This window comes from Molothrus aeneus, chromosome 5, assembly GCF_037042795.1.
Source record: "Molothrus aeneus isolate 106 chromosome 5, BPBGC_Maene_1.0, whole genome shotgun sequence".
Classification (NCBI taxonomy): domain Eukaryota; kingdom Metazoa; phylum Chordata; class Aves; order Passeriformes; family Icteridae; genus Molothrus; species Molothrus aeneus.
Window position 1 is genome coordinate 11,832,978 of NC_089650.1, and position 23,105 is coordinate 11,856,082.

Genomic DNA, 23,105 nt, shown 5'->3' on the forward strand with positions numbered 1-23,105 from the left:
AACAACTTACAGCAGTCCCTCCTTTTCCTCCTCCTCCTCCTCTCTCCAGCAGTTTGTACGTTACATAAGCAGATTTCTTTGTTTTTCCTCTTTCCTCGTGAACAGACTTCACTCTTTTCTCTAAGCAGACTGGTTTGCTTACGCCTCTCCCCCCAGCACAGGCTGGCCCTCCGAGAGGAGGAGCATCGTGTGCCTGAGCCCCAGCATGTGAACTGTGAGCACAAACCGAGCATCTGGGGAGAACTCCTTTCTGGCAACTTGTAGGGCTTGTCAATGGGATAAATGTGAGCCTCTGGTAGGGTCGTTGCCATTGCAAAAGCAGTTCCTCGTGCAGTGGTACTGGATTACGTTTGCAAACAATGTCTTCTGAACCAGGTAAGGCTGACCGGGATGCTCCTGGCAAACTTTATTCTCTTCAAGGCTTGGGCTGTGTTTGTGTCCAGAGACACCAAGAGTTAAACTCTCTCGTCTGAGGCAAATAAACCGGTGAACATCAGCTGCCTTGTGATGCAATACAGCTGGAATGCTCTGGTGGATTTTTCCTCCTATTTGCAGTAAATGAGCTTGAAGTCTCCTGAACTGACTGCCTGATACATCTGCCACACCAATAACCCCGCTGCTTTGGGCTTGTTTTGCTGCTGCTTTCACCCGTTCAGGACTTTCTTAAAAGCCAGTCTGTTTTTTGGTGTTTCTAAGTGGTTTCAGTTCCTGGTTCATTTGCCAGATTCACTGAGCTATGTTCATAACTGTAAGGTTTCTATAGGACATATCTATAAGAATTATAGATATCTTATTACCTTTAAGATTTATATCCTGCTTAAGATTTATATCCTTGTTTTAGGAAGTAGGTGTAGACTCATGACTTATACCCAGCTTTTCACCTATAATCTCTCAATAATCCATTTAACTGATACTTATGCTACACTTAATATACAGAATTTGCTTCCAGAATTAAAAAAAAACCACTTTTATTGCACCATCCAGTGAAAGGTTTGGATTTTTTCCATTGTATGCTTGTAAATGGGTTTTAAAGAATACTATTAAAAATACTGCTTTACTTCTGAGTGCATTTTTCAGTTCTGAGAAAAATTCAGCTTGGGGTAAGTTCAGTCAAAAGGTATACCCAACCCTAACACTTAATGTAAAACAGCAAATATTCTAAATTAGGTTTTTCACAGAGAGATGGGTGAAGCTGATCTGTGGAAGCTTTGGGTTTAGCATGCCAGTCTCCCTCTCTGGAAAGCCCTCTGAGGCTAAAGAGAGGGAAGGAAGTTACTGGCAGAGTGAGTTTGAGATTTGCTAGAGAAGCTCAGAGTAGATGCAAATAGTTCTACCCATTTCTCCTGATTTCAGTACTTGTGGGTATCTCCTTTTTTAGGGGGGTACAAAGAACGCTTGTTTTAAAAAATTGTATTTGCTTCTTATCTTTTATGAGCAAGTTTGAAACTGCCCTTTCCCCTCTAGCATTTAATAATCAACTAAAAGGATGGGAATCACAGCTTTCCTCCCACTCCTTAAATACCATTTTGTTGTATCCAGAGAAGAATTTACATGTGGATCTAGGAAACTTTATTTCCCTGGTCTTTCCCTGATCTTTCCCTTAAGAACTGTTTTCTAATGTGTATCCTTTTCCTGTAAATGTAACAGGAACCTTACGGATCTTTCAGGAAGGATAATGTGGTGTTATAACCACTATTTCCTCTTTCCCTTTGGCTTGCTTTCAGTCTGCAAAGGCCTAGGCCTACAGAATCTTACATGTAACTGTGGCAGTCTGAAGGTCAAATAGAGTGGTGAAGCTGTGACATTTGGGGTTTTTTTGAGATTAACTATGTGATACACAAATAAATTTTTACAAGATTTAAGGTGACGTAAATTATACTATCAGGTGTAGGAGACCTATGGGGATATAGACAGTGCACAGAGAAAGGGTGACAGCAAATAATTCCAGTCTGTGTGGGTTTTAAATCAAATGGACAGATATCCCTGTATCCCCCTAAACAGTGCCAGAGAAGCAGTGATTCTCTTGCTGAAGCGTTGGCCGCCTCCAGTTTGAAACACAAAGAAATCCTTCCAGTGCTGACTGCTAGGACTGGGTGAGAGGGCAAAAGGAGGGCCGGTACCTACAGGAAGTATAAACTCACATAGCAGTTCATTCATTGTTATCACCATGGGCAGTTTGGGCTGTTGAGTGTCTGCAGGTACCTGAGCAAAGCAGTTTTTCCAAGCACTAAAGGCCACAACAAATATGTAGAATGTACCTTTCCTGGAGTATTGATGTTTTTGAAGACTCAAACTTTATAGACTTATATTCTTTTAGTAGTAGCATTCACTATAAGGGAAAAAACGGATTTCAAGCCATGCCTTTTCAAAGGGTCATTGATACCATGACTCAGAAGTCAACAGGGGCTCCAGTGTTTTCATTAGTGCCGCCATTATGCTTTTCTTTGTGCCTGCAGCACTGAATCTTATGTTAGTCTTTTACGTGATACGTGCTGTAAAACAGAAAATGTCTGTTGGTTTACACCAATGCTTGTAAATCCAGTGTATTTGTTGAGTCTTTACTAAAAATTCAAAATATTTATGCAATTCTCCTCTATCTCTCTCCTTCTGCCCTGGGTTTATAAATATTATAAAACAAAGAAGTAAGTTTCTTCGGTGTTAAGAGTTTGGAATTTTAATGCCCGTGTATTTCTTACAGTTTGACAGGTAATGCTTGACCTTGAGAAGGACAGGTGGTCAGGAAAAACAATCTTTCCTTTACATTGCCATAAGATATGTAATGCATTATGATTACTCTTGCTTGCCTGTGAAAAACCCCTGCAGTCATGACCCGCCACTATAAAAAAAGGAAACAAAAAGAAGGGGAGGCAACAGCTGGTTTACGTCATGTGAGGTGGAGAGGGATTGGAGTATTGCCAAACCTTGTGTTCAAAAAGAAATTAAATGCTTAACCTTAAACAAATGTTACTTTTATGAGTAATTTCGTAGAGTTTATTTGCTCTCTGTTTTGGAAAACTTTTTTCCCCATCATGCAAACCGTCCACTTTTATTAGTGGCCATTACAATGCACTTTCTGCTGATGCCAAGAGCTGAGGCTCTAAGGACAGCACTAAATATTACATAGGAGTGAGCAACATTCTGTTGGGCTGCAGTTTTGAGAGCAGCTCAGTGATCCAGTGGGCAGCTGCTGCCAGGAGGCTGCCAGGTCCCTTCCTGGAGCTCTTGGGCTCACCCAGAGCCAGCTCAGCTCTCTCCCACTGTACAAAACTCTGGTGTAAAAGCCGCATCTGCTCGCCTGGGAGCTGTGTGGGCTTACCCTGACCTGGAGAGAAACCCAGCGAGCTCTGGGGTGGGTAAGAAGGGAGCAGTGGGAATTCCAGGGATGTGGTGGGATGGGAAGGATGGAACTTCTCATCTTGGTGGGGGCTGCTCACTCTGGGATAGCTGCAGTTTGGGTGGGAACAGCCTTTTTTTGGTCTGCCCTGGGGCCTTCGAACATTTACGTTTTGAAAGGTTGCACATCCTTGAGGTGTTTTGGACAAAACTTCAGCCATTTCAAAATTATTTGTCTTCTTGAAGTCTAGTTGGGCTTAGTGTATTTTTTACATTACATTACTTTTTTTTAATAGCATTTTTCTATCCATTTGCACACTCAAAGATAAATATTCATAGGAATATTAAGCTTTTTGGAACAGTATGATAAATTTTCAAGTCTGTATGGAAACAAGATGTTTGAATTCTCCAGCTTTTTATAAGTTTTAAGAAATGACATTCAAAATTCATCATACAGTTGTTGTTTTTCTTATTTTTTATTTAACATATAAGATTTTAAATGGAGGTCTAGAAAAGAGAGGAGAGACAACTAAACAATAGAATACTTTTGAATTTTAATCTCTCAGCCTGTTCAGAGCATGAAGTGTAAAGCTGTTTCAATCTGTATAATGTTCAAGAGGCAAATGCATTCATGTGCAGGTCTGTTAACCTGGAGTGAATTCTGTACAAAGAGAGCTCATTTCTGGCAATTAAGGGCTAAGGGATTTTTTTTCTCCATTTGGATTCCAGGCAACTTGTATTTGGCTTCCTTACATAAGGATGATCATGAGCCAGTGGGTTACTGTGAAGTGGTGATTGGTTTCTTGTTCCTTACGGAAAGAGGGTGATGTAAAAGCTGGCATAATTGTGGTAGGCTTTAAAGAGACTGGACAAGGAAGGTCCTTCCTGAATGATTACACAGGAAGGCTCTAAATGCACTTAAACGAGGCTTTTTGTAGCTATTCTTCACTTTTTTCCCCTCAACCAGGTCAAAAGCAGGAAGCACTTGAATTCTTGTGAAGTGTCCAGCTTCGGGTTCTTTATATTTCTGGTTTGGTGCAGCGAGCATTCCCTGGGAGCCGCTTGTTTGGGAGCTGATGGTTGTTAATGACTTGGCAGGGAGGCTGGAGCCCCTGGGGAGCCGGGCTTGGGGACGAAGGCAGCGGCCATGGGGCGGCCGTGGTGCTGCACCGCTGGGGCCCCAGGGCTTCTCAGCATCCCCACCTTCCTCTTTATCATAAAGTTCACGGGTGTACATTCACTTGTAACCTTTCATGTAACAGGAAGCAGTGCCTGGTGGCCTCTTGTAGTGCTATTGTGCAGTTAATACCCTGCTGCCTGTTCTATAATTAGAGCATATTTCAAGCCATCCGTTTTTAGATAATGTTTGTTTTTATTATTGTTTTCCCTTTCTATCCCTACTGCTTTCTCCAACCACACTGAGATGTGATTCAATAAAATCAGTATTGCCTAGTGGCTACTTGCTTCTGGAAAGAGAATCTTGTATTCCTTTCCCTATCAGTAAATTTGCGTCTTTGCCCAAGCTCCAGTGCATCTAAGGTGAATGAAAGCATGGAACTGGCTGCTTTATTTTTTGGGCAGGGTTACATTTCTGATGGCTTAACTTTCCCGGACCACATCCTGAGGCTAGATGGGTGCCAACACTGGTGCACACAAAGTGGTGGGAGCGGGCAGCCAGGAGGAGGGAGGGAGGGGAGTGGGTGGAACAACTTGTGTCCGTGACAGCTGGCTGCTGGATGAGCCCTGCGCTGTCAGACGCTGGCAGGACACAGGGACTGCCTCAGCAGCTGGATCAGGGAAACAGTTTCCATCTATCAGTGATAATTTTATTAACTTGTATTGAGTAATTGACTTCTTTCTGGATCTTTGCCTGTTCTGCATTTTGGATGTACTCTATTATGTATTTATTTCTTTAAATTACTTCAATGTGCCTGTATTTTACAACTTCTGCCCAGATCTTCTGCAATAATACATCAGTTACAATCTTCTGGAATTAGATACTTTATTTTTTTCCCCTTTGGGTCTGTGGGGGCTTTTTGCTTGGGCTTGTTTAGCATCCTGTTTCTAAAAATGCTTTCTTTTAGTCCTTTTATCTACAGAAATAGCTGATTTCATGTCTCAAAGCATATGGATAGTTTCCAAAATAGCTCTGAGTCAAGATGAAATAACTTCTCAGATAACTGGGCAGAGAACAAGATTGAAGTGTCAGTGACTTGTTAGAGAAGTTTAGAAGCAATGAATACTGTGCAAAATCATGAAATTTGTAGTTAGCTCAAATTTCTCTAAGCACACTGATATTTTATAATGGCTTATGAATTATAGAAGAGGATGTCTTTCTGTCACTGTCTGAGTAATCCCTGCACTTGCCTGGTAAGTATATGCTAATGAATCCTCTTGAATTATTCCAGTGATTTGTATGAGATAGTCAGATGTATTTTCCCTTCAGCTGACCCCAGTATTGCAGGTGCTTTCCTTAATATGAAGTTAAATTGGGCTGCCCAACATGGTGTCGTACTGTTTATCTGATATATAATAAAAGAAAGAAGAAAATAAATCATCCTAAAAGTCGACAAATAAAGTGAAAAAAACCACCAGGTTCAATGTAACAACCCTTGCCCAGACAAGTGATACTTCTGTGATCAGTAAATCTGTTTTTACAAATGGGGTGTCTTGTTTAGTAAATAGGAGCTTGGGGCACTTAGTAAGTGATGATTGCCATCTGTGCAGAATATGCTGGTGACAAAAACTTAGTGAAAATTTTCATTGTTGCATAAAATAATAGTTGAGCAGATACTGCTCACCTCATGCAGCTCTGTGGAGAGAACTAAAGTGAAAAAATAATTCTGGGAAAATGTGGAGGAGGCGTATCCTGTCAATCTTTTCTTGCGGTAGGGTTCATAATCAAAATGACTATTAATGCAGTAGGAACTCCAGAGAGCCACACAAAACTTGCTCAAGCCCTTCCTCATCGAACATGAAGGAATCTGTAAAGAGAGCATGGGATAGGGGGGAAGTGCCCCCCAGATACAGAACTCTCCAGTGCTCCCATTACCTCATGGGGGAAGAGGTTGACAGATGTAGTCAGGACACTGCTGCAACTTTGTGAAAGGCAGTCATGTGAGAAGCAGCTCTGGAGCTGAAAGTTTCCAACATGAATTATGGCACTGGCAAAAGGCAGTGCTGGCAAGGAGGGAGGAATTACCTGAAGTTTCCTGATGCAGAAATGAGACAGTAACAGCAGGGCAGCTGATTTGGGCTACAGGGACAACTTGCCCTGCCTATTCCTGGAGTGATGGAGCTGATGTTTCTCGTTGTACCCATTTTCTTTCTTGCTTTGTGGCTTTGGATCCTGTGGTTCTTAGCTACATGAAGTTCATGGTACATGGCTGTAGGGGCAGGAGCTGTATTCGCTTGTAAGACTTGTCATCGTAATAAAAGCAAAGAAAAAATATTGTCCAAATCTGCTGAAAGATTTTGACATTATTTCATGAAACACAAACCATGAAAAGTCTCTACAGGTAAAAGAATACTATTGCATATTTTCTCTCTAGACTTTGTGCTTGATAATATGTTTTCAAAGGCTAAAGTGAAAACAAGGCTTTGAGGGAACATATTGTAATACAGGAACTAAGTATGTGGAAGAGGAGTAATTTATTCCTCTGAATAGAACTCCTTGCACTCAGAACTCTCCCTTCAGTCATGTGTTTCTGGAGATGTGGTTTGAACATTTATTATCTCTGTGTACTTAAGAAACCCCCATTATTCATTAAATAGCTGATGAACTATTCCACCATGAGCAAAACCATTGTCACAGTGTGTACAAGTGTAGGTGAATAATAAAAACCTCAGTGAAGCAATGGTGTTGTTTGGCAGAGGACCTCAGTCATATAAGCTTCTACTTCCAAACTACAATAATTTGAAGTTCTGTACAGTGCTTTTTGTTTTATTGGAATAGCATCAGCGGTGCATGTTATATTATTGTGCTAATCCGAAATTGAAACAAATGCTGAAAGGTAATCCCATTAATTGTTGACTCATTTTAATAAGACTCCCAGCAGATAAGCAGGTTGGCCTGCAAGGAAATGATTATCAGAGCCAAAAGAACAAAGATTGCAGCCAGACAGGACAACAAAGTGAAGGACACTGAGTCTGCCTCCTGTAGCCAGCATTGGCAGGACATTTGTAGTGACTGTGAATTCACCATTCAGTTCATTGCTCTGTGTGATTCACTGCATGCTGAGACTGAGATCAAGGGATTACTGATAAATCTTATTTAGTTAATATTTTGGTACTTCATCTTAAAGCTTGGACTTGATAATCTTGAATTTGTTACTTTAAATATGTATTCTACTTAAAAGTGGTGGCATCCATAGCAACTCCATCTTTTTGGTAGAAATTACTGAAAGTTCTATTTCAGTCTAGAAATGAAAGTTGCCATCAGATAGATGCATGCTTTCTTCCAACCAAAACAACTGTAATGCTTGGCAAAACATGGGAAAAGCAGCATGGAATGAGCAAGTCTCCTACACACCTGCAAATCAAACTGATGCAGTAATGTCTCCTCTTAGACCAAGTAGGTATGGGAACATTTGGTATTGGGTTCTGTCACTGATGCTCTGCACAACCCTCCTCAGTTTATTAAAAATGAAACTATTTCAGAAGTTGTTTCTTCTTTTAAAATAATTTGGGTGTTGTCCACACTTGCTGTAGTTCTTGCTGAAGTTTCTTTCACTTTTCCTTCTGTATTGCTGCTCTGTGTATTTGTTGCCAGTGGTTCACACACTGTTGTGCATACCACAGTCTGGAAATCTTTGCTCTCTGTTACTAAGTAAGGTACTGTATCTACCAAGAAGTTAAATATTTTCTGGTTCTTGGCAAGTATCATATAGCAAGTATTTGGTCTGACAGTTTGAAATTCAGTAAGGTTTCCTGTTTAACTTCACTGTCACATGTTACAAGTGCATTCACAGGGGTCATTAAACTACAAGAGCAGCAGTATTTATATACTTTTTGTAATCTACAATTTATATCTACCATATTCACTTGAAGATTTATTTACTCCATCCAAAAAAAAGCTGTGAGAGGCAGGTAATATTGGTTTGGTAGTTCTATTAATGTTTGTATGCAGTGAGATATAGTTTTATATAGTTTAAATCTTTTTTACTCCCAGAAAATGGTCTACCTTCTTCTGTTGAACTAAGAATATTTTTGCCTGTGTCTGAGGAATAGCCCTGCAAGGAAAAAACCCAACATTTTTGCATTTTGTCAGCATAGGTATCTGAACTAATCCTTTAAAAGAACCTGATCTGCCCCCTATACTTTGCCAAGATTCCATTTTTCAAAGATAATTCTAAACCATCTGTTATTTGCTATTTATTTTTCTGGCCAGCACCTTCTTGCAGGAAGAAAACTAATTTATTTGGTGAGACAGCCCTCCTGACTTCAGCAAAAGTTATTTTTTTCTCTTTTTGCAGTGTTTGGTTGTCAGCTATTTACAATATTTCAGCAGTGTCTCGCCACAGTAAAGGCTGGCCTGACGTTTAACCTTTATAGCTCATCTGCACAGAGCAGAATATCAATGTGGAGTTTCTGCACTATTCTGCAGCTGAAAACATTCACAATTCTATCACCACTGCAGTGGGAGAGGTGAGGATGTATCAAAGCACAACTGTGTCATTAACTCAGAATGATAGCTTTTAATAGGAATTGGAGGAAGGAAGATTTTTTTTTTTTTTTTCATGAGAGAAATGTTGACTTCCAGACTTCCTACTCTCCTCCTTCACACTCCTAATAATTCTCAGATAATTTGAGCTTAGTCCAGTTGTTATTGACATTGGGTATGCTTCAGCAGTAGAAGCCTCTCAGAAGCATGTGAGCTCCTCTCACAGAAAGGATAAATCTGTGAAGGGGAAGTAGCAGGTTACTTGAGACTTAGGTTTGAGGGCAGGCTTGGACACAACTGTGTGCAGAATCTGTGACCTCATGTACTGGATGTCTGGCTCAGCCTCAACATGGGGTGCTGTAAGTGAGAAGCTGCTTTGTGCCTTCTTGTTCGTGACCAGGGAGCTGCTGCTCACTCTTGCTCTGCCCTTGCCAGCTCCTGTAGTGTTTGGTGAGTAGGTGGGTGGGTTGGAGTAGTCTCTGGTAGTGTCAGTGCCACTTAGCACTCCTCTGAGCAGGTCAGGAGAATGTCTGGTTTGGTTGCTGTGCCCGAACCAGTGCCTTGGCAGGGTCTATGTGCCGAACACCCATTTCTGTCCAAGGCTGGCAGGAATTGTGAGGCTTTGCATTGATGTTACATGAAAAGATCCAGCAGTAGAACAGCCACAGCCACTGGGGTAGGTGCCCTTGGGACTTAACACATGGGGCATGCATAACTATATAATTTAAGAGAAGTCATTTTCATCCTTTAATTTTCCCTCTTGTCATAAGAGATTAATACTTCCCCCATTGATTTTTTTTTTTTACATCCAGAACCACTGCATTTCTTTCATTCAGAATGTATGAACAAGAGTGGGATCACAGTGGCAGTAAAAATTAGTGCTGCAGCAGCAGAGAAGCACTATGTGCTTGCAAGTGGGAATGAAAATAAACATAACAGAAGAGTTAATGGTTTTGAGATTGGCTTATGGAACTGCTGATGGAGGACCCATCAAATACTAAGACATTAGTGTAATCTTCCTGAATATAAATAGGCCATTTTTTAATCTTACTGGCACTTCAAGCTGGCTGGCTGTTTGTCTAAATGTTCATGGATCCAAGTTATTTCTAATTAAAATGCCCTGAAAAAAATATATAATGCATCACCTAGCTTCAAACATACTTGCAGATGCAAGCATGTTTGCAAGCATTCTAGCTTCTCATTTCCTTGCAGATGATAAGCAAAGTAATTAAGTGCTTATCAAATTTGCACTGTTTATTTCTCTTTTCTATTAGCTATTATTACCTCTTTCTCCCTTACACTTCTTAAATCTTTCCCCACTTTTCTCTCCTCTTCAGTGTATTTAATTATTCCTGATTATAAGAGAGGGGGTTTAATCATGTACCAGTCAACACAGCAAGTGGCTGGTAGTATTTGGTCATGCATGGCATTTCTTACTTCAGGTAAAATTTCTCAGTTTTTATAATTCATGAGAGTAGCAGAAGTGCACAAGCATTTCTTTAATCAGGTCAGAAATAATCATGATGGGGTTCTACTTCAGCCCTGTAAAAGGTGCAGGCTTTTGCAGCATGTCTGCATTTTTGCATATCTAATGGGACTTTACATTTTATTTACGGGGCAACAACTGTATTTTAAAAAGGCAAACTGCTTACTTAAGCCTCGAGAATTGAGCAGCCCTACTGAAATGCATGCTGCTGATTGTGGAGCAAGTATTTGGGCTGTTTTGGGCTTTTGTTGTGACAAAATGTATCATTGTATATACACTTGAATACAATACACTAGATGAAGGAATTTTCACCACAAGTGTGTGTTTCTGCCACAATTTTATTGTCTGCATCACCTGGAAGGTGCTATTGTTCATCATTGTTCATATATTGTTCATTATCATTGCCTGGAAACTAGAGCTCAGATTTCCACAGGTCTTACAGGATATGCTTTGCCCAGAGAATTTTCAGTTTTGCATAGAAATATGCTGTGGATAGATCAGTTGCCTTTTACCATTCCGCTTTACATGGCTTGAGGATGTGACACAATTAACAAAATCACTAGTTTGAAATATGTGTTAAATGTCTGCAGCATGTCCATCTTGAGCAAACATGGCTCCCAGAGGGGAAGGAGGATTTGTTTAATGGCTTGTACAATGATAACAAATTTGAAGTCACTCTATTTCCCCACAGCCCCATGTGCTGAGTTGTTGGTGTGAAGACAGAGCACATCTTGAATGAGAACACTTCTTGTAGCTTTTGTTTCCTGTAAAGAGTTGCAAAAATCCCATTCTAGAGAAGCGCTCTTTTCTGTTGCTTGTGGTACTGTTCTGTCTTACAGTGGACGACCTTTACAAAATGGCTTTTGCCCACTGAATGCAATATTGGCGAGTCTAGTGGGGACCATGTGATGCTGACAACAAAATTGGTTCTTAAGGCCACCTACTATTTTTGCATTAAAGATTTTTTTTCAGCTGTTGATGTTTTTGCTGGACTTTGCATTAAGGCAGTGTGTGTGCATGTGTAAACCAAGTAGAATGAAAGTCTGAACAGCTGCTTGAGGAACTGGGGTTGTGCTGAAATGATCTTATCAGGCAGGTCTAAAGAAGGGCTGCTGCTGCTGAGAGGAGCTGTCCTGTCCCTTTCCAGCCATATTCCCAGCTGTTCCCTTGTGCAAGCAGCAGTGCTGGGGCAGCTGTGAGGTCAAACCCACCCAAAATGCATTCCAGCTTCCACCTGCCCCATTTCTGCTGCTCATCTCACAGTGCAGTGCAACAAGGGCTGGTGCTGGCCCAGGGGAAGGAGTAGCCAGAAGCAGAAGCTGGGGCAGAAGGTGACAAGGAGGGGGGACCGTGGCTGACCACAGAGCAGCTCTATTCTCAGCAGCAGCTCTGTTTGACTGGGCGTTATGTGATTGTGAGTGATAACCTTCAACAGGTGTGAATGCCTTGATAAAGATGTGCGTGCAAAGCAAATTCCCATTCTGGCCACAGCAGAACCTCATTTTCTTAGGAAATCCTTATAATAAATAAGGTAATATTTTGATGGAGATTTTTAGCCTTGGCCTGAGCAGTTGACATAGCAGTGGCCCTTACTGAGCTGCACTCTGGGAGCTGTGGATTTTGCAGCATGTTGGCTGACAAATCTGCAAACCAATCAATTTTTAGTAAAGTCTAAGCTTTCACACTTTGACCCTCATTGCAATCTTATAACCGATCTGAATATAGATTTATAAATTGTGTGCAATTGCCTACCCAATTTATACAACCTACTGACCCCACAGGAGTTACTCTTAAATTTGTTTCTGAATTTAGAATTGTCCATTTAGATTGCAAACTGCAACATTTGTAGCAGTATTTGTATGGGATTCTGTAAGAAAGGGAAATCTAGCCTGTCAGCTCTTAAGTGGAGACAAGGAAAACTTGCTGGTCCAACTCCCTGTACCATCAGCTTGGTCTTTCTAAGAGCTTTCAGAACTCCCACCCCCAGGAGAGACAGATATGGCTCAGATACAGCCTATACTTGCTGGGCTTTGGGGAATGCTGTGGGACAGAGCTCTCACTGCTGCAGTACAACACAACTTTTTGTGGATGGGAGTGACACCAAAGGAAACAGAGTCAAGCAATCTCTGCCTGAGAGTACAGGCATCTGAGACCTTGCTGCTGTAGAGTGGGGGACCTGTTAGATTATCCTCATCACTCTGGAACAGCCCCCTTTATGTTCTGGGGAGATCCCTTGCTGCTTGGATGAACTAGAAGAGGGGAAGATGCTGTGCTGCTGCTGTGGGTGTTGTGCGTGTGTTGTCACCGAGTACTGGGGCTTTGGTAGCACGGATTGTTGATCTCACCGTGGACCTCTGCAGGAATCTGTGTTGGTAGAGGCAGCCTCTGGGTGCAAGGCTCGGTGTTCAACAGGAAAAATAGGCTTCCAGGAAATAAAGAATAAATACTTGAAAGTACTGTTGGAATCCAGAAAATGCTGAAGAATCATTAAGCAGCATAGAGCAGTAGTTGTAGTATCCTTTTCCTTTGCTGTTCTAATTCTAATTCTACAGGCTTGGCTGTAGCTAGGGGTGGGTGGACTTTGCAGTGGGAGAGGAAGTTGGATGGGACCAGAGGGTCCAAACTCTGCAGAGGAGTTGTTGTTCAGAAGATATAGGAGGATCACCTTATGAAATGGTTGAGTGGGTTTTGGATTTGCTTTTTACGGAAACATGCAAAAAAAAAAAAAAACCCAGCAAAGGCAAGAAAATAGAAAGGGTGGTAAACAGCAACAGGAAATAGAGATGCAGAAACTCTACCCTAATATTTTTTTAAAATGAAAATAATTATGACAACACCACAATAATTGATAAATGGGCTTTCCTCCTTTTCCTTGCTCCTCCCACAAAAATGTTCTGGAGTATTTTGGATTCAGAGGTAAATGAATATTGACCTAAGTGACATCTCAAAGTCCTTCATACTATCCTTTCAGGTTTTTGATTGTGTTGAGAGAACCAATTTCTTTTAAGCCAGAAAACTAGAGTGCATGGTTTTGGCTTCCGTAATTCACATTACTTACTGTAATAAGTGCTTTTATTACATTTTCCATTGTTTGAATATGTTTTACTTTATATTTTCTTCCACATTTCTTATCAATAACAGCATATTGATCCTATGAATGAGAATAAATTCCAGTCTGCTAAGAAAGAATTTCTCTCTGGCTTTGTGCTGTGCTCTTTTTTTTTTTTTTTTTCTTTTTTTTTTCTTTTTTTAATGCTTATAATAGGGCCCTTTACTACCAAAAAAGACACAATTAGTTTAGCTGACTTTTGGATCCTTCCACCAAGTAATTAAATAAGTGTTCTGAATATATAGCATTTCATACACATTTTGAATACAGAAATAGAATAGATGAACAAAAACCAGAACTGATCCAGTTCTGTTGAACAAGCAAAAATTCAAATGGGAAAAATGTCTGTTGGATATTGTCATGTTCCTATAGAAGAGCTTAGGCTAATCATGGTGGAAATATATTCCTCATATCCAACCCTTCAAGGTTTAAACAACAGAACAAATTTCAGTGAAACGCAAAGAGGGTTTTTAGGATGAGACACTTTAAATATTTTAATAGTCTCTGTAGGGAGTTGTTAGCATTCTAATAAATGTTCTTGTAGTCATTCTAGCCTATACTCAATCCTGTTTCTTACTTTTGTGTGTATTTATACTTTTATTTAATTATACTTATTTTATATATACCTACTTGTGTGTATTTGTTTTCCAGGCAGCAGCATCTGTCCAAAGCCCTTGATACTGTCCAGAGCTTGTGCAGCGGGTGCCACAGCCAGGCTTGTGGAGCAGAATGTACGCTACGAAGCGGCTCAGGGAATAAATGGAAGTGTGCCACTCAAACAGTCCCCACGCTCAGCTGCAAGTCCAAAGCCACAAGGTAAGTGGTCTCCAATATTTTTCTTAGGGAAGTTGTTCTCTTGAACTTCTGAGAGCAGCAGAGCACCTTGAGAGAATTGTATTTGAAAGAGAGAAAACCATGGGGCATAAGCTGGCTGCTGAAATACAAATGTTCTGTAAATGCCTTGTGATTCTGTAATTCCTGGCTTATTTTTCAAAAGTCTTGCTGTATTTGAGCTGGGAGGTTTGGACACTATTTTTAAACTGGAGTGTTTGACAGTCTGGCTTCAAGGCAAGTGTGGTGGGAAGATATTCAGGGTCTTTGGAGTTCTAGCAGAGATTGAGAGAAGCCTTCCTGCAGGAGTATGTGGAAAGATGGGAACTTCATGTTTGTGCACCAAAAGCTGACAGTAATGTACACAGACTAGAATTAGATCTCCTTTCTCTCTGTTTCTGTCCATAAATATCTTTACTTTTAAAAGCAAAATAGTATATAGTAAATAGTATAATAGTATATAGTAAATACTGTGTGTATATATATAGTACAATAGTATTTATATATACCTATATATATGTATATATAGAGTATATGTGCACACTTTATATGCATATATGTATAATCATACATATATGAAATCACTATTTATATTGACTCAAACCATTTTTATGTGGTCTTCTCAGTAATATTGTTGATTCTGCTGTGGCTGATCACAGCTAAGAGTCACTACGTTACAGAAATCTTGATTTCAAATCAAATCTGGACTGATATCTTTTAGAGGTGACAATGGGAACTTTGATTGTTTTAGAAGTTTAAAAAAAAGTGAGTTTTGAAAACATAAATCACAATGCTGCTCAGTGCATTGGATCCTGAGACATAGTGCTCATAAGACAGAAATGAGAATTACCTATGGAAAACCAGATGTGGAGAGCTGACCCCGGCTGAATGCTAGGTACCCACCAAAGGTGTTCTGTCACTCCCATCTTCAAATGGACAGGGGAGAGAAAATATAACAAAAGGCTTATGAGTTGAGGTAAGGACGGGGGGGAAGATCACAAACTGATTACTGTCATGCTGAAAGTGTTGAATTTATTATTAACCAAAATCAGAACAGGAAAATGGTAAGCAAAACAAATCTTTAAAACATCATCCCCAGGTTCTGTGTCCTTTCCCCAGGGGCAGAGGGAGATGGGAAGGGGGGTTCTGGTCAGCTCAGCACAGGTTGTTTGTGCCACTGCTCAGGCAGAGGAGTCCCTCCCCTGCTCCAGCTCAGGCTGCCCGCCATGGGAGAGAGTTCAGTTCTCCATGAGCTTCTCCAGCCTGTGTCCTTCTGTGTGCTACAGCTCTTCATGAGCTGCACCAGCATGAGTGGAGGGTGCAGCCTTTCAGGCACAGCCTGCTCCAGCATGGGTCCCCCACCAGGTCACAAACCCAGGCAGAAAACCTGCTCCAGAGTGGGCTTCTCTCTCTCTGGGTCTGCAGGTCCCTGCCTGGAGCCTGCTCCAGTGTGGGCTTCCCATGGGGTCAGAGCCTCCTCTCAGGCATCCTTCCCTATGCTCCACCGTGGGTCTCCTCCATGGTGGATCTCTGCAACCCCATGGACCTCCATGGGCTGCAGGGGCACAGCTGCCTCACCATGGGCTGTGGGGGAATCCCAGCTCCAGCACCTGGAGCACCTCCTGCCCCCCTTCTGTACTGGCCTTGGTGTCTGCAAAGTTGTTCCTCCCACATTTTGTCACTCCTCTCTTAGCACAGTCATGTCTGTACAATAACTTTTTTCCCCTCTCAAATGTGTTATCAGAGAGGTGTCACTCCCTTCTCTGATTACTCAGCCTTGGCCAGTGGTGGGTCCCTCCTGGAGCTGGCTGGTGTTGGCTCTGTTGGACATGGAGGAAGCTTCTGGCAGCTTCTCACAGAAGCCACTTCTGTAGTCCCCCCCAGCTACCAAAAGCTGGTTGCACAAACCCAGTAATAGAGCACATCTAAATCAAATACAGAAACTAGAATTACACAGACTCATCATGTAGTGGAGTCAAAAATATCTGTATCACTGAGTGGGAAAATGCACATTGAAGAATTTTGCATCAGTCCTGAGTTTGTCTTAGAGTTAAGGGCAGGAGGAAATTCTCAGAGGTGTCAAGAAAGTTTTGTTTCCTTCAGGAGAATGAGAGCAAAATAAAGCTGGTTTTCTGTTTGTTATTTGTTTTTACAGAACATTTGCCAGTATTGTTAACTAAACTAAGACTTTTTGCCAGTCATATGTAAACATTACTTATCTGAGGAGCCTTTCTGCACCATTTCCTAGGTCTCTGGAATTAATTCTCTACAGCAAAGGGAACATGTGTTCTTCCTAAGAAAAATATTTTAGAAGTCATTAATGGATAAATAGAAATGTGCTATCAATAAAAAGATTTAAAGCCTTTCAAAAACAGGGCAAACACACTTATTATAAAATTTTAGCTATTAGATAAATTAGGAGTTTTATACTATTGGACCCCATTCATTCAAGTTACACAGCTGTTGTTGATCTTTCCTAGCCATGTTTCCTTTTGTTTGTCAATACTGTGTACTCCAAAATGTGCCACAGCCAGGAATAGTGTTGTAGTCTAAGAAATGCAGCTGTGTAGACAAAATTCAATAATACTGTTGTAAATAGTATTTTGTGTCTCCTTTGTTCATGGCTCACTCTCCATTTATTAATATTAAGTATGTGCACCAGATGGAAGTTTTATACTATATCTTTTGTTTGGCTTTTTATTGAATTGAAGCAAAAGAAACCAGAACTAGTGAGAGATGCATTTGGGAGACTAAATGTTCTAAGCAAACTAGGCTGCTCTGGCTTATTGGTTTAAAAGTGGCCACTATTTTTTTAAAGAGCTTTCATGCAGAGGTACAAAAATGTTTTTGGTTTATAGCAGCAGGAAACATTTTTCCATATGATTATTCTAGTCATGCAAATACTAAGTGGCCTTTAATAGTGAAAGGAAACAAGATGACAGACCTGAATTGTAATGCCAATGTATTTGGTTGTGGAGGAGCTAACTGCAAAATGACCTTCATCTGACCTACCAAAATAATTAAAATAAGAGATATAAACATGGCTTTGAGGTTGTGTTGTAAGTGTGGTACAGCCATTTTCAGTAAAATTTGCTTTATTAAGGGAAATAGAGCTGTAACATTGAGGAAAAATGTTCAAAATCTTGCACTTCAAGTGAACCCTGTACTTTTGTCTGTACTTGGTCTCTGAGAAGTAGTTCAAGTATTTGGAAACAGTTCACTTAGGGTAGCTAGGTCAAGTCTGTGCACGCAATCCAATATAAAATTCTTTATTTTCATTTTAATTTTTTCCCCCTGGCATTTCAAGGAGTAAAAGACCTGTCTGATACACTGTCAGTAATAGCAGAATTTTTGTTCTCTAATAATTCCTTCCATCAACAAGTCAGCAATTAATGTATCAGATTTCTGTCTGGAGCAGAGTTTGATTCAGGAAAATCTTCGGAACAAATTTGGAGCAAAGCCTGAAACTGGCTGAAAAGGTGATGAGGGAGTTGAGCAAAGGAATCAGGGCTGCAGAGCAAAGCAGTCAGAGTCTGTGTGTCTGTACCAGCTGTGAGATGTGCTGCTTTGCCTTTGCACCAATGCAGTGCATTCCCTGAAAAAGTGGACTAATCGACACTGGAGGCAGTCAGTGGAAATAGCAAAATATGCTACTACATATGAATCCACAAGAGAGAAGCAAATGGTTAAATAATTTGAAATTTGCCCTTACCTTCAAATATTTGAACCTTGCAATAGCAGAGTTCATATAGAGTGACATGTAAAACTTGACTTTTTCTCCCCCTAGTTTCTTCTATTCCTTGCTCTTTGATTCTCTTGCATCAGTTCTTTTATGATCTCAAATCGCTAAATACTGGGCATTGAAACTGCTGTCTGTACCAGGCAGTTTTATTGAAGGATGCAAAATATGTGGAAATGCCAGCACTTCTTCAAAGTAGTGAAGTGCCTCGTCAGTTCAAGACTGTGCATCAGTTGCTCATTTAAATTTTTCTAATGAGAGCCTAGGAGTACTTATGAATCTCCTGCTGAGGCTGAAGAGGCATTTTTGTTTGGGTTGGAGGTGAATTTCCACTCCAAAAGTTGGCCTGGTTTGTGCTACTGTGAAATGATTATGATGTAACAGATTCAACACTTAAACTTTGGCATTCAATTTTAGCTGCATATCTTCTGTGTAGCATGAATCCTGCCTTCCTTTCTCAGTTATTATATAGTCTGTGGTTAAAAGCTGACAGTGGCCTGGGCTTAAAAAAGAGGAGAGACTTCTTAGAGGTCTGAGATATAGACTGTAATTCCCTGGCAAATTAAACTTGTACAGTGAAAGGTGAATTGAACTAAAACTGACAGCTGTTCCTAAGTAGGCTTCTCCAGTCTTGGTGGTCCTTTAAGAAACCTGCTACAAAGTCTCTTTTATCAACAAAACTAACAAATCCCCAAATTATCTCTGTGAAGAAGACAAATGAGAGAACAAAAGACATCTGATTATTATTGGTCTTCTCTCTTGATATACTGTTGAAAGATTCTTCTTGTAGCGTGAACCAAAAATGTGGAAACGCACATCTCAAAGAGAAGATTATTTTTTCTCTCTTTCTGCTGTGTTTAGGTTACTGGTTATTTCATGCTGTTCTTAAGAGTATAAATCTTTGGCATCTATTCAGCAGTGCTCATTTGATATTCCTGGTGATGATGGATGACTCAGCCAGGAGAGCTGTAGTTGCTTACCACAGGAACTTTTAACTTCATTTTCATTGAGTCAAGGCATAGCAGCATTTTTAACCATTGAACACATTATACTTTCTAAGACAAGAGATTAATTACCTTTGCTGATGTGCTTTGGAGTCTGCAAAGGTGGTTGTACCTCTTGAGCCATTTATATAGCAATACCTGACATTTCCTTATGTATATATGCAAAGTTGAATGCACAGCCAGGCACTGCAGCATAAATCTTGATTTTGGCTAGCAGTGTACAGTATCTGCTACCTCAGTATATGGAAGGGTTTTCTTTGGGCAGAATAAGCAGTTCATATCTCCTAATGAGCTCAAAATTCTGCAGTACAGATGCAAGAGTATTTATAGACTCAAACAGAGCTCTGTATTATACAGGTTACTACAATAGGGCAGTCTTTTCTCTTTTTTCCCCTTAAGATCCTTGCTCTGCTCACACTGAAAAATAATCTGATTAAAACAAAACACTACAGAAGTACATTGAGGAGAGAATTAATAGAATTTGCTTTCCATAATCCCTGTTAACAAGGCTGACCTTACAGGAAGGTTTGAGGGTTGTGGATTGCTTTTTTTTTTTTTGCACTACTGATTCTTTTCTTTCCATTGATCTTGTGGCTATTCTTTCTCCACGGCACTATTTCTGAACCATACAGTAGCTACAGCAGCAGCTGGTAGGGTGCTGATAGGGAGTAAGGAATAAAATGTTTTGCCTAAGTGAATTGGCTGGTTGGTTTGTGGTTGCCTTCTGAAGACATTAAAGTGTTTTTCAGTATATGGGGATTGTCCAGTTTGACAAGAGTTTCCTCATTGCTTGCCATACGTAAATGCTGCTTAGCTGTGGTTTTTCAGCTGCAAAAGTTTGTGACACTTCCACAAAATGTCCTAGAATTTGATTTTTGTCCCAGTGGATCCAGTATAAAAATAGCTACTCACTAATTCCTTCTGCTTTATCAGTAGATGTTAATTCCCTCAAGTTTAGTAGTTTTAATATTTCCTTGTGAGGATATTAACATTTCATGAGATGTGCAGAAGAATTGGAGAGCTGTACAGGTCCATTGCATAAGAGATCTCCCAGGGCTGGGGGTTATACAGAGTCCATTGCAAGAGCAAGAAACGTTCCTACAAATTACTGTGGTGCTGGTCAGCAAATCCACTCCATGTCCCCTTTGCTGTCCACCTCCTCCCCGAGGGGATGGCAGTGCTTATGATCAATGATGTGTCCTGCTTTTCCCCAGCCTGCTGGGGTCTCCTTGTCTCAGCTGTCCCATGGCTTTGTCAGCACAGGCAGCTATTCAGTGCTTGGACAATTATGGGATGCTCGCTGGCCTCATTCTGCCAGGCCTTGCCCGAGCTCCCTGGGAGGAGGAAATTTGGGGAAAGCTGTTCCACTGCACTGCAGCTGCAGCAGGACTGCATGGGGCTTCTCATCAGGGACTGCACTTTTTGCAGCTGAAGCAGTTGCACAATTTAATAATCTGCTTGTTTCAGGGTTGCAAATGACTATTTCAAAAGAGCAGCGTTCTGAGTCATCTTCTATACTGCATCCTTCTCCAAACTTGCTTTTTTTGCCTGTGTTAATAAATATAAAGCTTCTGAGGACTGAGGGTGCACATATGCACAGTAAAAGCATCTGACCTACAGTAATTGTCTTCCTTCTCTCTCTGATTATTTAATCTGTCAGCCTTTGCAGTTGGTGTGATTGAAGTCTAAAGCTTTTTATGGCAAATTCATTTCTGCATAGAGTCTCTCATGGTACTTTTCAGACTGTAGTGATCACTGCAATCCCATTAAACTGCAATTAGATTGTTGGAAACACAGACAAATATTACCTCCTGTATTACCTATAAATTAAATGAAGAAATGAAAAATTGCCCTTAATCACGTGTTTCTTCAAGTTTATCACCATCTATGATTAATATATTTGAAAGAATTTTTTAACATCCCTTTCAAATGTTGGTTGATGGGATTTAAGGCCATTCCTGTGGTGCATGGGTTTTCCAGGGTAAGTTAGGAAGATATTCTGGCATCAGCAATGCAAGGAACATGGCTTTTCCACATCCACCTATTGTGTATCCTGTACTAGAGCTTTTGTCCCTACCACAGGAGTGGTAAAAAGAAAAAGCAGTTCAAGTCCTCCTTCCCTTCCCTTGCTCACTGGCAGGTTTTATAGTTACTGGAGGGCCAGTGGCTGTGTCCCACTGGAATGTGGTGCCTGTGGAGCAGTGCCTGAGCCCCTGGGCCACTGGTTCCACTGGCAGGATATTGCCTACTCCTGCCAATTTATGCTGGCCTTTCAATAATTTTTTTCCAATTTCATGTCAAATGCTTTCATTGCTCCCACAGTATGTTTTGGGGATGTGTGGGGGAAGGAACAAGTGTTCTCAGGAATTAAGGTCCTCTTCCATCAAGTCTTTCCTTTTGATGGAGCTGGGCATTCATTGCTCCAGTGTGGAATGCATTTGGGACCAGTCTGTGATGTGCTTTTGTTGCCCACAAATGCTGCATGGTTGCTTAAAGATTTTAGTGCTGTGACTTCAGTTTTATGTGTCACCTTGTCTTTTGTGTTCTAGTCACTGCTCTATTAAGCAGTGGCTGATCATCAACAATCTAATTAGAAGGACTTATGGTAAGGATGGGGAAAAAGCAAGAATAAAAAAATGTTTTCAGGGGGGAAGGTTTTCAGCAGTATAATTAGACAAAGGTTCAGTGAATAAGGGAATTTTAAAGCTGAAGGCAAATACCTTTTCTACTGATAATTATTATTGAGGTCACAAGGGATAAGGTAAAGAATGAGAGCACCAGAGTTTTGGGGCAGCAATTTCCTTTCTCTTTCCTTTGTGCTTAATTCTTTTTTATTACAAAATCTGCAATCATAAACTTCTCGTATGTATTTCCTACAGTACACTATGAAAACAAACACGCAGAAATAAAACAAGAAAACTCCCCAATTTTCTAGCTTGTTAAAGTAGCATATGGTTCAGCTTTTAGTCAAGAAATGTAACAAGATCCCTAATACCAAACAGTGCATGAAGAATTATATGAAGTCCTTGTATTTGTAAAGCTGCTTTGAGGTTGAATAAAGCCAAGAGTATCTCTCTTTCATTGCTGCAATGAGTTCTTTATGACATAATCTCATTTGTGAGAGTAACCTGGTCTTGCAGAAAGTATCCCTGACCATGGCAGGGGGTTTGGAACTAGATGATCTTTAAGGTCCCTTCCAACATAAACCATTCTATGATTCTGTATCCTAGAAACTCAAAGAAATAAAAGTGATTGATTTTTGTTGTTGTTGTTCTTTGCAGTGCCTCCAAAGCCAATTCATCTGCAGAAGGCAACATACCAAACCCCTAGGCATAAAGCTTTAACAAATCAGAAACCAAGAATGGAGGAAGAGACACCTGCTGCTGTTTCTAGTGTCACAAAGGAAAAGTCCAGTAAAGTGTCAGATCTCATCAACCGTTTTGAGGGAGGCAGGTATGTGATAGAATTTGATTTGGTTTGTAACTCTGTGTTGAGGGGGGATTATTGGAACTTGAAGCTGTTGATGCCTTGTGAAGGCTGACCTAGAACAGAGGCTAGATGGGGTTAAAGAATAAAGTAGCTATTTATTAGAAGGCCTCAATGGATGCACCTTGGGCAGCACAAGAGCCCAGCCAGGGTTGCACCCAAGATGAACCCAAAATGGTCACCAAAAATGCACAGGGTCTCACACTTTTATAAGTTCTGGTCCATTTGCGTATTGGACTTAATTGTCCAATTAGAGCTTCAGCGTATGAAGTCCCATCCTTCTTGTTTTTCTCTCTTCAGTCCACATTGTTTATGCTCTTGGGCCTGAAATTTGGATCATTTGTCCTTGGGCCCAGGCTAGAGAGTGAATTGTTTTGTCTATCTACTCTGTGAAGAGAGCTCACCATACCCTAATATGAAGCTCAGAACTACACACCAAAACAGCACAGAATCTG

At 40.6% G+C, this 23,105-nt stretch overlaps 1 protein-coding gene across 1 annotated transcript in view; it reads left to right on the forward strand.

The window, feature by feature from the left end:
• The first annotated feature begins 292 nt into the window (after positions 1–292).
• FGD4 (FYVE, RhoGEF and PH domain containing 4) overlaps positions 293–23,105 on the forward strand; it is a 56,475-nt gene continuing 33,662 nt past the window's right edge. Inside the window, exons 1-3 of the mRNA XM_066549643.1 lie at positions 293–375; positions 14,242–14,406; positions 22,446–22,617. Of these exons, the coding sequence (XP_066405740.1) occupies positions 360–375; positions 14,242–14,406; positions 22,446–22,617 (353 nt within the window). The 5' untranslated portion in view covers positions 293–359. The remainder of the gene's footprint in view (positions 376–14,241; positions 14,407–22,445; positions 22,618–23,105) is intronic.